At 39.4% G+C, this 13,985-nt stretch overlaps 1 protein-coding gene across 1 annotated transcript in view; it reads right to left on the minus strand.

Moving 5' to 3' along the window:
• The window catches only part of LOC117658005 (rho GTPase-activating protein 7-like), a 92,080-nt gene extending 80,956 nt beyond the window's left edge, over window positions 1–11,124 (minus strand). The window contains exon 1 of the mRNA XM_034406128.3: window positions 10,756–11,124. Coding sequence (XP_034262019.2) covers window positions 10,756–10,870 — 115 coding nt within the window. The 5' untranslated portion in view covers window positions 10,871–11,124. The remainder of the gene's footprint in view (window positions 1–10,755) is intronic.
• Window positions 11,125–13,985: the final 2,861 nt, after the last annotated feature.

Genomic DNA, 13,985 nt, shown 5'->3' on the forward strand with positions numbered 1-13,985 from the left:
GCGGAAGACTAGGCTAACATATAAACAGGGACGGGATGCAGCCAACCTGTTTTTAAGAAACATGCCTCAGTCTTGTACAGTTTTGAAACACAAAAATCCACATTTCTGGAAAATAACTGGCTACTCGCATCAATGCGAAAGAGGCAAAAGGTCTTTCAATCTCCTAGAAAGTCATTCTGAGGAACTGTCTCTTTCCAACTAGGTGATGTGACATTCCTTCTTTCCTTCCTTCCTTCCTTCCTTCCTTCCTTCCTTCCTTCCTTCCTTCCTTCCTTCCTTCCTTCCTTCCTTCCTTCCTTCCTTCCCTCCTTCCTTCCTTCCCTCCTTCCTAACTCAAGGCAGCAAATATAATAATTCTTCCTCTTCCTTCTATTTTCTCTACAAAACAAAAATCCCATGAGGTGGTTTTGACTAAGTGTAAGTGCCCCAAAGACACCCAATGGAAGTAGAACTCACAATTTACTGATTCTATCCTGGTATCTTAACCACTATACCAGTGATGGCGAACCTTTTGAGAGAGCACACGTGTGCAGGCGGCACCAAGTGCCAAAAAGGGAGCACTCTTCCGGTTTCCAGCACTGCCACATGCACAAAGGCCAACTGATCACCATGTGCCCATGTACACAGAAAGCCAGAAGAGGAACGGGCAACGCCACATGTGCCAAGTGACATGGCTCTGCGTGCCACTTCGGGCACACGTGCCATAGGTTTGCCATCACAGCACTATACCGAACTGGCTATTTCGTGGACTTATTCCAAAATGCCAAGTTTCCATTGTTCCTTTTCTGAAGAATAGAGAAGTTGGGTTAAACAAGGCATCGCTTGAATTTCTATTATTTGGCAGGGAGGGCTAAGGATAACATTTTATTGCTGCCCAGGTGTTTGTCTTTTAATATCTTCAGTCACACACTATTATATTTTCCCCTCCCACCAGTATTACCGTGTTTCCCCAAAAATAAGACCCTGTCTTATATTTTTTTGAACCCTAAAATAAGCGCTTGGCCTTATTGCCATGTGCTCAAAAGCCCAATTGGGCTTTTTTTCAGGGGATGTCTTATTTTGAGGGAAACAGGGTATATATCTTTAACTCCCTTACAAGCAGGGCATGGCTGAATTCAAAAAAAAAAAAGAAAGAAAAAAGAAAAAAAAAGAAAAGAGCACCAAACTACTTCATAGGCAATTGCTGTGTGCATTGATGGAAATGCTGAACAACCTTATTCTAATTTGCAATACACAACCAGGCACGAGAAGCTGCATGGATACTGATGAAAATGGCAGTTATGCTGTTTATATGACAAGACACCACCGCCTTTGGGTGGCTTTTCAGAAGCTTTCCAATGTTGTATCATGTTTTCTCTTCCAAGAAAAGTTAGTATCACTTTCTCCACCAAAGACGATGACAATCTCAGCTCCCTTTTCAATAGTAGAAAAAGGTACCTGCAGCTCCTTTGCTGCCCCCCTCTGGCACACACATGACATACTGGGAGAGATCTTTAGTCAACACAGAAAAAAAAATCTTGGTGTGTGCGTCTTTCAAAACCATCATTCAGTGAGAACCGACAGCAGTACAGCTTCCTCAACTAAGCTGAATGGTGTACATTTAAGCAAAAGCATGGAAAATTATCACATTCTGCACAGCTATCAATTTAAATATGCTCGTTATACATATTATATAATATTTCTGGTATCAAGTACTGTACGTTCCTTAGCTTACAGGGGTGTCAAACTGGCAGCACACAGGCCAAATGTGTCATGCTCAGGTCACACCCACCCAGCTCCGCAAAGGGAAAAAATGTCTCAAGACGTCACGTGATGGCAACGTGACGCCACAAATTTTATACCCGTGGCTTAGAGGATGCCTCTGGGCTATCAACAGATCAGAGGTCACCTGCAGAAATCTTCCCCAAATTTAAATTTACAAGCATTAAAAAAGCCTTATTGCATGCACAGCGGCTGTTTGCGATTTGGTTAGCTTGCAACAGAAGGCAAGTATTAGCTAAGGCCTTGTTAGAGTTCTCTGCGCTAATAAGGCAAAACACTGCAAGAATGCATTTCTCAGGACATGAAGGGTCAGAGAAATAGATTTATTGCGGCAAAACTATGAAGCCATTGCGAAAGGGTTCCAGCAGCTGCTATGAATCAAATGCTCTCTGTATGTCTAGCAATCAATGGTCAAATTTCTAGCACTTCTTCCTCCCACACAGTCCATGTAAAGGGTTAGAAGCAAATCCTTTTTTGGGCCAGAGATACAGTTTCCATCTGTTCCTCATTTTGGTAATAGCCTGATCTTCCATCAGGTTGTTTACTTTTGACAGTGTGAGAACTAACTTTTAGAGGACTGTTCATGCTGGCTTCCCCCGCCGGACAATAAATAGTTTAAATTGCTGGTTTGCTGCAGTATTTCCTACAACAGTATCTATCAGTGTCTCTGAGCCTATGTACCCAGTCCCTACTCTTCCTATACTATCCTATTACTCCTTGTCTCTTCAGAATGGAAGAGCAGCAGCCACATGAATTTCTGCTCTGTTTTGATGAAAATGTTTTTATTACCCTGTTTTCTCCAAAATAAGACACCCCCTGATAATAAGCCCAATTGGGCTTTTGAGCGCATGGCAATAAGGCCAAGTGCTTATTTCAGGGTTCAAAAAAAATATAAGACAGGGTCTTATTTTCGGGGAAACACGGTACATGTGAGGTATTACTCTGCATGCAGCATGATACCTAGAAGGAAAATTAAATGATAGGCCTGGATTTTCATCTGAGGTAATTTCTGGTAGAATCCCAAACTAAATCCTGGGAATTGGGTCGGATACATAAGAGCAACATTTGACTATGTGTAGCCGGAGAGAGCGCTATTCCAGTGAGAAAAGATTGGATTAAGCAATAATTCATTAACCCACTGAAATGGAAAATGCCTGAACAGTTCCCTGGAAACCAACTTAAAAAGTGGGTTGGCTTCTGCAGCACATTGTAACTGCTTTTGCAAATGTGCTCTTTGTACTGAACAAGTATGTATGCAGTTTGTTTTATGATCCAAAATAGAAACAAATACTAGGAATGGATATACGTAGGAAATTTTAAAAAGTTAACTGTGCCTCAAAGTTTATACCAGCAAACAAAACACAGTTGTGTTTGTATATATAAAGCTGAATTTGATTGTGTTGTAGAAATGCTATTTGTCACTTTATTAATCTAACCATGCACTTTTATCCTAATATTTCCTATTGCACATTTCTTTTCCTAAACAATGCCTTTGTACTCTCCATGTCTGTAAAGACAGAAAACACACTATGTGTCATAGGTCACTGCGATTTTAAAGATTCCACTATGGAATTCAACATGAGAAGAAATTTGAAACAAACTTGACCTGTTTTTCTTCTGAGCCTAGCTAAAGCCAAATGCACTTCCAGAGAATAATTATTTATTTTATTGCTAGATTTTTTTATCCAACCTTTATTACTTTATAAGTAACTCCCAGCAGCAATTTTCCCCCACCACAACAATCCTATGAGGTGGGTTGGGTTGAGAGAGAGTGATTGGCCCACAGTCACCCAGCCAGCTTTCTCACCTAAGGCTGGACTAGAACTCACAGGTTCCTGGCTTCTAGGGCAGCACCTTAACCACTGTACCAAACTGTCTCTCTCAAATATGGTTATTATTATTATTTTGGAGATGCAGTGATACAGTGATGGCTCTTGAGTGTTAAACCTTGTTCAGTAAATATAGTAGCATCAAAACCATCCTCCTTGAACTACTTGCAATGAAGAGAATTCCAACATGAAATCAACTTTAGCAAACTTTTAAGATCCAGAATCCAAAGAGAATAGGTATTTGTGGCCCAATACTGTAAGGGTGTTTGCTTAAATTTCTTTATGAGATACAGTATATAGCTATCTAAATATAAACTTATTATCTGGGTGTCATCTTGGACTCGCAATTCTTGCTTCGGGGGCAAATGGCCAAGGGAGCCTTTGTATAGATTCATCCAGTTGTGCTCATTCCTGGAACGAGAGGTTCTTCATATGTCTGCTTATCTTCTAGTCATCTCTCAAATGGAATATTGCAATACTTGGAGCTGCTCTTGAAAATCATTGGGAAGATCCAGCTGCTCCAGAATGTAGTGACATGAGCAGTAATGGACTTGCTATGGTATAAATGATACTATGAGGTGCATTGGTTGCCAATTGCTTCCACAGCTATTGCAAGGTACTGTAGCTTACTTATGAAGCCGTTAATAGTATAGGACCTGATTACTTGAGGGATCACCTAACCCTGATTGTTTCCCCTTGTCCAATAAGATCTGGCAAACTGGATACACTTCAATTCTTCTCAGTTAGATTCGTGGAAGTAACAGTAACTTAGTTGGAAGAGATCTTGGAGGTTATTATTTTATTTATTTATTATTTTATTGAATTTCTATACCGCCCTACTCCCGAAGGACTCAGGGCGGTGCACAGCCATGAGATAAAACACATAGATATACAAAATTTAAAATCGAATAAAATGAATTAAATAAATTTGGCTGAATTAATACCAATAATTTAAGATACCCATATTTTAAAATACATTAAAAATTTAGAATTTACACTTAAAAGGGAGAAGATTTAGGCGAGGCCAGCTTGATGAAATAAAAGCGTCTTCAACTCGCGGCGGAAGGTGCGCAGATCCGGAATCCTCCGTATCTCTGGGGGGAGCTCATTCCAGATCGTCGGTGCCCCCACAGAGAAGGCTCTCCCCCTAGGGGCCGACAGCCGACATTGTTTGGCCGACGGCACCTGGAGGAGCCCCTCTCTGTGGGAGCGTACTGGTTGGTGGGAGGCTGTTGATGGTAGTAGGCGGTCCCGTAAGTAACCAGGTCCCAAGCCATGGAGCGCTTTAAAGGTGGTAACCTTATCTAATCCAACCCCCTGCTCACGCAGGAGACCTATACTAGCCTTGCCTATCATGTTTCCTGCCAACTGGAATTGTATTATCTGTGTGGTTTCTACTATAATTATATTCTGAAAGGTGCTGAAAACACGGCTGTTCTCCCAGAGTTGTGGGAGAGCATTTGCAAGATTTTGCCTTGCAAAATTTTGCCTTGTTTTGTATGGCTTTTCTATTGTCCTAGCTTTTTTGTTATGTAAAGCATCCAGAATTGGTTAGAGTTGGGTTTCTTTAAACCTATGTAAATTATTAATATTAAGGCCGCCATTTAAAATTGTCCAATTGGTCTGAAGTATTGCCTATAAAGTACCAAAGGGAAGGAGCTCCACCCAGAGTCTTTCTGTGAGAGAGATGGACAATTTCTAAATTTGATATATAGATATAAATAAAATGAAAAACACAACAAACAGGAACTCTCTGAAACCTATCAAAGTTGTGTTATTCTATGGTCAGGGTTCAGCATAGCATGCAAGAAAAGTGAATAACAGTCCAAATTCCTTTTACTTCTGACCTTTGCTAATCAGTGAGGTAGGAGGCATGATAAAGCTTATACTGTTGTCCAAAGACTAAATGTGATCAGCCACCAGTATCTGCTCACTTGCTTGCTTCCTGTTTCTGCAGCATCAAAAGTAGCTCTTCATAGGAAAAATTGGGCCAAAATGTTTCAGATTTCTTATTAGACAGTGTATGTGCATAAGGAAGAAAAGACAAAGCTGGTAAAAAGTCCTTCCTTTGGAAAACTAATCCTTTCTGCTTCACTATCCAGATATTAGATGCAAAAACAGAAGACAGAGATGGAAGGTGGGAGGCGGGAGGCAGGAGGTGAGGAGAGGAGAGGAGAGGAGAGGAGAGTCCCTATTTTCTTATTCTCTTTGCTCCTCCCAATATCCATTTTGAGTACCAGTGAAAGATGGATTACAAAAGAACAAGAAACTATTCCTGTTTCCCCCCCGCATCTCTTTTTTTCCTCTAGACACATTTTTACCTCATTTGAAAGAAGTATGTCTGCTTTTAAATTATGTTTCTTTTAAAATAATGGAAAATGTCAACCATGCAACATTGAATAAAAAAAGAATAAAACTATTCCTATATACTTAAGCCTTTGTGGAGGGATGTGGTTTATGTAGTCCATAGAATTATAATGAAAAAGCCACTTCCTTATTTTCTCTCACTTTGCAGCAGTCTTTCATACACCTTTCTTGGCCTGGTAGATGAAATCATTGCAGAGTTGTGTTATCAATAAAGGAAAATATTTGTAGCTCAGGGTTGAAATGGGGAGTCCTTGATGCTTCTGGAGACGTTTCATTACCTAAATTATGTAACATCATCAGTGCTAGTGACTGATGATGTTACTAGTTTGGGAAATGACGCTAGTAGACATCAGGAAAGGAGGGCAGGTTGCACCTCCTGCTGTTGATCAAGGCCACAGAGCTAAGTTCCCATTTATAAGAGAGAACAAAAGAAAATGACAACTGGAAAATTTTATTTTAAGACACAAGCTGTTGTGAACCGCAACTCACTGATGCCTTTTATTAAAACTTGTCTTAAGTGCTGATATTCTAATGTTTTGTGATGGCAAAGACTAGTACAGCTCATCTCCCACAATGTTAGAATTCTGCTGATGTTCTCTTACCAAGCAGTGTCCTTAGTCTGCTCTCTTGCCATGAGACAGAGAATGAAAGAGGTGGAGCAATTTCCTGTCCACTCTTAGAAAGAAGAAAATGGCCATGAGAAAGTGCCTGGAGGTTTTCTGGCAAGACCTCCCTCTACCCTGAGTTGAAGGAAAAGGAAGTGAGGTCACTGTTTATCCTTTGATCGCTTCTCTAATCAATGAGCTGCCTTTCCTGTAAAGTAGGAGTGACTGCATTAAGCTCCATTTCTTAGATATATGCTTAACTCCATGTGTATTTAGTCAGGCTTTCATTTTCAAAGCAGGAAAAATACCAGCTGTAGGACACCTGTAAGAACATCTTGCTTTCCAGCTGAGATGAACATAAAATGATGGCTACATCACTAAGTGAACGAACCATAAAACCCCTTTAAAAGAAAAATATTTATAAAACCAGTGTGTGGAAGTTAGCCATTATTTACTGTCATTATGCCTGAAGCTTTCATTTCTTTCATGAAAAGAATGCTTTAGTTTCAATCTGAAAATTCTGATTTCTTCCACTAGTGGAAGAAAACTGATTACTTCACATCAGATTAATTGCAGCTGTCATGGCAGAGATTACCTGTACATCCTACCATCAAAGAAGAGGGTAGTTTTCCCCACTCTTTCTTGAAGCAGAGGTGTATTGCCATCTGAAATTTGAGGCACTGTGTCAGCATTAATTCAATCTTCAAATTAATTGCAGCTGAGAGAGACCCTCCTGTGTGCTATTCTGGGTATTGCTTCATGCTTAATTCATAATATAATTGGAGCACAAGAAAAATGTTATGAAGTTACTGAGTAAAGGCCATTATTTCTGTTTTACTTTGATTGAAATTGAGATTTCATGGGGAAAAAACTCCTGTGATGGAGTTCATTTATTTGAAGCACTTGTCCTTCTTTTGCATTCTCTTTTCAGTCTTTTGTTTTACATATTTATTTGGTTCAAGATGACCTCAGAACATTGGAAAGACAGAAAACAAGCTGACCGTAGCCAAAAAGTCAGAACAAACTACTTTTGTTCAGGCAGACAACACATACAAGAATCCATCTGTGACCTTCCCATGTTGATGGATAATATTCATTTGGATGTTAGTCTTCTGCTGTTGAGAAGCCTGACTGTACAAGGTTCTGGAAAAGTATAATTCCATTAAGCCCTAGATGGCCATGTTAGGTCTTCTGAGGCATGCATCAAAACATTCTTCATCGCATCAGACCTTCCAGCAGATATATTCTTGCATCTCTGCATACCTTCTTTTATGAAAGTTTTGAAGGTGGAAAGATGAAGACAGTATCTCTCGAAATGTAAGAGGTTTCATCACCACCCCATAAGAATAACCATTCACTTTTCTAACTTATATTGAATAGTAGTTAAAGAAATTCATTGGTCCTAAATCACTACCAATAGAATTGTGTCTCTGTCTTGGTCATGTTCAAATGACTAAGGGGAACTGTTTTCTTATAAATGTATTGAACACTTTTGTATTGGGAATCTCCCATAGCGTCTTAGTGAAAGACAAGGAGATTGCTGACCTACCAGACAACTTGGGGAGAGGAAAACATTATGTTCTGCAGCATCCACAAAAATCAAGCAGAAATAAATGATGGTAAGAATTCAGTTTGGCAATAATAACTATCTTTATTATATATTGATGTCTCATTTAATTCCTATGAGGCAAGGAAATATTATGTACAACTGGTTTTGACAGATCCATTCACATGTGTAATTACAGCCATGTGTTCTTGCTTTGGTGACCTAATTTTTTTAAAAAAACGTTAAAATTTTGCTATTGTTTGAAATAACTGCTCAGATTCTACAAAAGAGTGGGTGAGTTCTCTCTTTCTCTCTCTCTTTTTGAGCTAATGGCAAGCAGTACTCTCTCCAAATGAGTCCTTTTCAAATACTTGAGATGTTTCAATTTCCCTACTGCTGAGTTACCAGCTTTAATTTGCTGCCAATCCCTAGCTTTCCTCTACTGCCTCTGTTCCAGATCATTGGATAGAATATAGATAGAGAGATAGATAGAAAGACAGAGATAGAGAAATAGAGATAGGAATATAGTATTAAAAAATAAACTGCTATTGTCTTTCACAGATCCAAAAGCCCATCAGTCAACAACGCTCTACCCAACTGTTTATGGAGATAACAGCAGAATGACAACATATGTTTTCTGGGCAATCAGAGGGCAAAGGGCAAAAGTTGTGTCCTGAAATGACCAAACATGAAATGACCTTTCTGATCCAACCTATTATTGGTCATTCAACCTCATCTCCAACAAAATGGGTGGCCAAGTGTAACATATTTTACATGTCTTGTGGCTGATGGTGGATACTCTTGGCTTTAAAGAGAAAAGTTACAGTGCTATCATTGCATAAACGTGTCTCACTAATTACATAAGAATGAAACAGTGGCATCCTAGGGACTAGGCAGGGGGAAAAAAAGGACATTGCAAGGAATGCTTTTGCCATTGTTAGATGAAAGTGGAGAAAGGCCCTGAATTCTGGATTATAGGCCTTTTTTTGAGTTTTTGCTATATAAGATATTCATTTATTTAAAAAACCGAGCTTTAAGGTGTTTTTATTTTTATTGATGCAAGTAGATGTGTGTAGTGTGGGACTCAAATTTCAGAGTCCTGGCAACAGGAATTGTTGTCTATATTTTTTCCACAGAACACTTGATTGCTTTCACTTTCACTTTCCTGCCCTCATCTTTATCCCAGTTTTTACAGAGTTTTTACAGAGTACAACCAAATCTAGAAAGTTCAAGGCCACATAAAGGATTTCTCAATGTTACTGTATTTTCTGTGACCCTTATTTGTTCTTCCTGCCATTTGTGAGTCCTGCCCTACCCCCAAAAAGAACAGTCCTGTAGGGCATTCCCTTGACAGATAAAGAGAAAACAGATCCAGAAAGTAGAATAAACTTCTAGCGTTACAGAGGTTGAATAAACATTCCGCTGCTTTAATCCATTCTAAATCTCTAACTTCTTTGTTTTAGAACTGCATTCTGAGCTCCTTATTATTACCACGAAAATCTTATCCTCTTACTATATGCAAGCCTCTGCTTAAAAGATGCTAACCAGGACCCAAATGAATAAATAAACTCTAGAGGAATGAATATACAATATCAAGAATGAGTGCCCTACTACTTGTTTTTATGTTCACTTGAATGTGGCAAAGCGGTCATGTCAAGAAGGGAAGTAGCTAAGAGACCCTCTTAAGTGAAGAGATGGGCATACACATAGTCCTGCTTCGCTTACCTGTGAAGTAGAATCTTGTTCAGACTGAATGGAACCACCTGAAAGTAAACATCAAAGCTGCCAAATTACATACCTACATCTCAGCAAAGTTGGAAAGGACCAAGAGCTGACATTTAAGCTAGGACAAGCTCAACACTTTTTCCAGTGTTAGCACAGAAATATAATTCTTCTTTTGAAGATTGGAATGTCCTTCCAATAGAACCATATGTAAGAGTTACAAAAGCTCAGGCTAAAAAGCCAATATGTCTCAGAAACAGTGTTCTCTAGGAGCAGTACTTCATTTAGAATATGTTTCTCAAATATTTACTTGGTAGTACCAGATTTCCCCACTGAGTGTCAGAGTATCAACACAACCATCTTCTCACGATCACACCACCAGTTAGGATTTGTCGGTTTTTTTCCATATATATTTAGATTGATGCTAGAAGCCTACAATATTATATATCAATGCAAATACATAATGTGTATATATATATATTTAACATAAAACTATTCCAAGTGTCTTAACTTTGTTCTTAGGCTTTACATAGTAGCTATTTACGGTTGCCAGATTTGCAAAGTGGCATTGAGGGAACAGAACTAGTGGGGAATTTTGCAACTCCCCTGTTCCACTCAGATCCCATATGCCATCATGTCCTGTACTGCATATTTATACTTGATACATCTCAGCGCATGAAGCTTGCTTTGTGTCAATGTTAATAAGAAAAGAGACCATGCCCAGCAGCTTTTGATAGTCAGCAGGTACTTTGAGACCAAACAATCTGCAACACCTAGGTGTCATGTGAGAACCCAAGCTTCCCCCCCAAAACAATCAGGTTTTGGCTGCACAATGCATGCAATGATGCATGCAAGAGATCTGTTAAGCGAAGCAGAATTTGTCTTGCATTGGAGCTTTATCAGTATAAGAGCTCAGGCAACTAACCTGATAAACGCTTTTCTCGTGCACTCTTCCAAAAGATATCCCAGGCTTTGTTGGTGGAGACCCTGATATGCTCACTGAAGGATCTCCTCAAGTGAGACTTCTCTGGATATGCCATCCTCCCTCTTCAGTCCACAGGGACACAGCCAGCCATTAAGATCCAACGAAGCAAAAGTTTGCCATCATTGCCAGTGCCGTCTTGTCAGCTTTCTCCTTTTAGATCAGACAGAAGAAAAAGTTGCTCTGGAAGAAAGTCTGCATGTAATTTGTTAACACCCCTCAGAGGCTGGGGAGTGGGGGGGGAAGTGGGGGGGGAGAGAATCAGGAGGAGGAGGAAACTCCTTCCAAACAATCTGGGGTCAGGCTGAAAAGGAAATAGCAACCCAATAGAGTCTCTTCCCCCCCCTTCTCCTCCTTCAACTCTGAGCACAGCTTTGCATCTCAGCTGCCACATTTTATAAACATGTTCATTGCTCTGCTGTGCAAATAAAAAGCATTAGGCAACCACACAATAACATGTCAGGCAGCACTCTGTACCACTTCCAGGGTTTGCTGATTTAACACCATGTGAAAAACTAGCTTCCTCATTTTCCAGTTCTCTTGACTGTTCTGCAGCTCTTTTATGTGTGAGAATAGCAGCCCTGGGGAGAGACCAAAGAGCCTATCTGAGCCAGCATCCTGTTTCTCACCATGGCTATCCAGATGTGTCCAGATGTGTCCATATGGACAGCAGAGCATGGCAATCGCAATTCCTTCTTTCTGGTCTAACACATATAGACATCCTGGAATTTATCAAGACTGCACTTGGAGGATTCGTTCATTAACAGAAAAGAATCCCTTCGAAAGGCCTGTTAAAATGCAGAGACATCACACAGGTAGTCCTCAATTTATAACCACACAACTGGGACCAGAATTTCTGTCACTAAAGAAGGTGGTTGTTAAAGGAGTCATGCCCAATTTTGTGACAATTTTTGCTATGACTGGAGTTGTTAAGTGAATCGGGCGCTTGTTAAACACATCCGGCTTCACCCTTGACTTTCCCCCATGCTGAGCCATCACGCCCCTGCCATCCTTCTACCTGACTCCAAGATGCTATCCAGAATCCAATGGTGATGATAGACTAGTTGCCAGTAAATTGATCTCTTCAGCTAATTAATCTTTAATTACCCACAAAAATATTTATCTTCAAAAATTTGGCATTATTTTGGTGGCTTACACTAACACTTTCATGGCTGACAAGGAAAAGACCATTTCAACAGTTCATTTTCTTCTTTCCTTTAAGCTCCTTACCTTCAAGCAAATATTCTTTTCACCATTTCTTTCTATTTTCCCTTCTGATCTTAAGGGAAATGGCAGAACATTCCCAGCCTCAAGATCTGTCCAACATACCAACAAAGTTTAGGATGCTAAACTGAAGAAATCCGGGTTCAAATTTCGATTAATCTATCCACCCAAAGTCTGGGTGACTTTGGTCTACTCAAAAGAGCCGTGGTGGCGCAGTGGTTAGAATGTAGTACTGCAGGCTAACTCAGTGCTCATTCCACGAGTTCAATTCTAAGCGGCTCAAAGTTGGCTCAGCCTTCCATCCTTCCCAGGTCAGTAAAATGAGGACCCAGACTGTTGGGGGCAATATGCTGACTCTGTAAACCACTTAAAAAGAGCTGTAAAGCACTGAGAGGAGACATATAAGTCTAAGTGTTATTGCTAGTGCTATTACTTCTGTATTCAACCTACTTCATACCAGATAGTTATGGGTACAAAATATGAATAATTATATGTTGTATTTCACTTTGGTTTCTAGCTAGTTTAATTACCTATCAAGTTGCCCTAATAACAGTTCAAAGATGTGGAGATGTTTTGCACCTGTGACTTGTCAGGCTATTTCTCAATGCACATCTAGCATTTTCTAAAAAAGCACTAAACCTGAGTCCAGAATTAGCTTGCATGACAGATCATTACTGCACAAGAGGAGCATATGGTGAAGTGGTAGAGAAAGACTGATAACAAGCTAGCTTTGTCCTTGACTAGTGCTGAAAGGAAATGGTACCAGTGCCATGGCCAGCAGCACCCAGAAATAGCCCACAAATTAGGCAAAACAGCACTCCCTCCAGATCTATATGCAACTTAACTATAAAATCGTGCATAATTTTATTGTAGAATTATCAGCTGAAGCACTGATTTATTTTCCTCTGTTTCTGAGGCACAGTTAATGTCAGTTTTTCAGTAGTGGCACCAAGGTTGCAGGATATTTTTCACCAAGTAAATTGTTGGTATTTGTTTTTTTAGCTTTCCCAGAGAAGCAACCCCTGAATTTTTTGCAGGGAGAGTGGGATTTTGCTGTTCTAACAAGGGGATTTCAAGAAAAGCAGTATGTGCTATATATTAGGAAAAATAATGCAACAATAGGAGATGTTTGATGGCAAAACAGACTTATCTTGGGCAGTATATCTTTGTTATAATTTTACAATAGTCTATGGATGCTATGGGACTCAATTTTTTGCATTGGCAATTCATTACACCAGACAACTTTAGTGATATTTTCAAGTTTATGAATATCAGATATTCCAATTTTCATCAGTCTCAGTTTGTATCATCAATGATCTGGGTTGACAGGAGCTATAATAAAACAACATGTGATTGTTCATCCCTTTAGGGATATGATATTTTTATTCAATTGACATTTGGATTGAATTTTGCTTCTGCTGCTGCTACTAATAGATCGAATGCTCTTGGTTTTTGCTTTCAGCTCTTTTGTAAATGATTTTGGTTTTATTATCTACATATGTCATTTTTAAAGCTAACTTGTAAATTCCTTGGGGGAGGGGATTTATAGCAAATTAGTGGAATATACCATAAAATCAACCAATATAACAACTTCTGCAGAGATTGTAATGCTGACAGGAAACCAAATTCTATTCTAGAACTAAATTAGGTAATGGTAAAAAAACTCAACTAAGAGATCTTCCTTCAAATGAAATAAGAATAAATAAAAAAGACAACAAATATTGGTTAGTGGGCATTGCACTACCTGGGCACAGTAGAAGAGAAGAGAACGAGCTGGATAAAATCACAAAATACAAATACAGTAGAACCTCTGGTCACGACCATAATTCGTTCCATAACTTTGGTCGCAAACCGATTTGGTCGTGACCTGAACCTAATTTTGGAAATTTGGCGCTGAAGGGGAAATCAGCTGCGAAAAAAGAATGTGAATTTTTTGGTTAGAACCTGAT

Source organism: Pantherophis guttatus, chromosome 2 (genome assembly GCF_059756535.1).
Source record: "Pantherophis guttatus breed Tessera chromosome 2, ASM5975653v1, whole genome shotgun sequence".
NCBI classification, from domain to species: Eukaryota; Metazoa; Chordata; class Lepidosauria; order Squamata; family Colubridae; genus Pantherophis; species Pantherophis guttatus.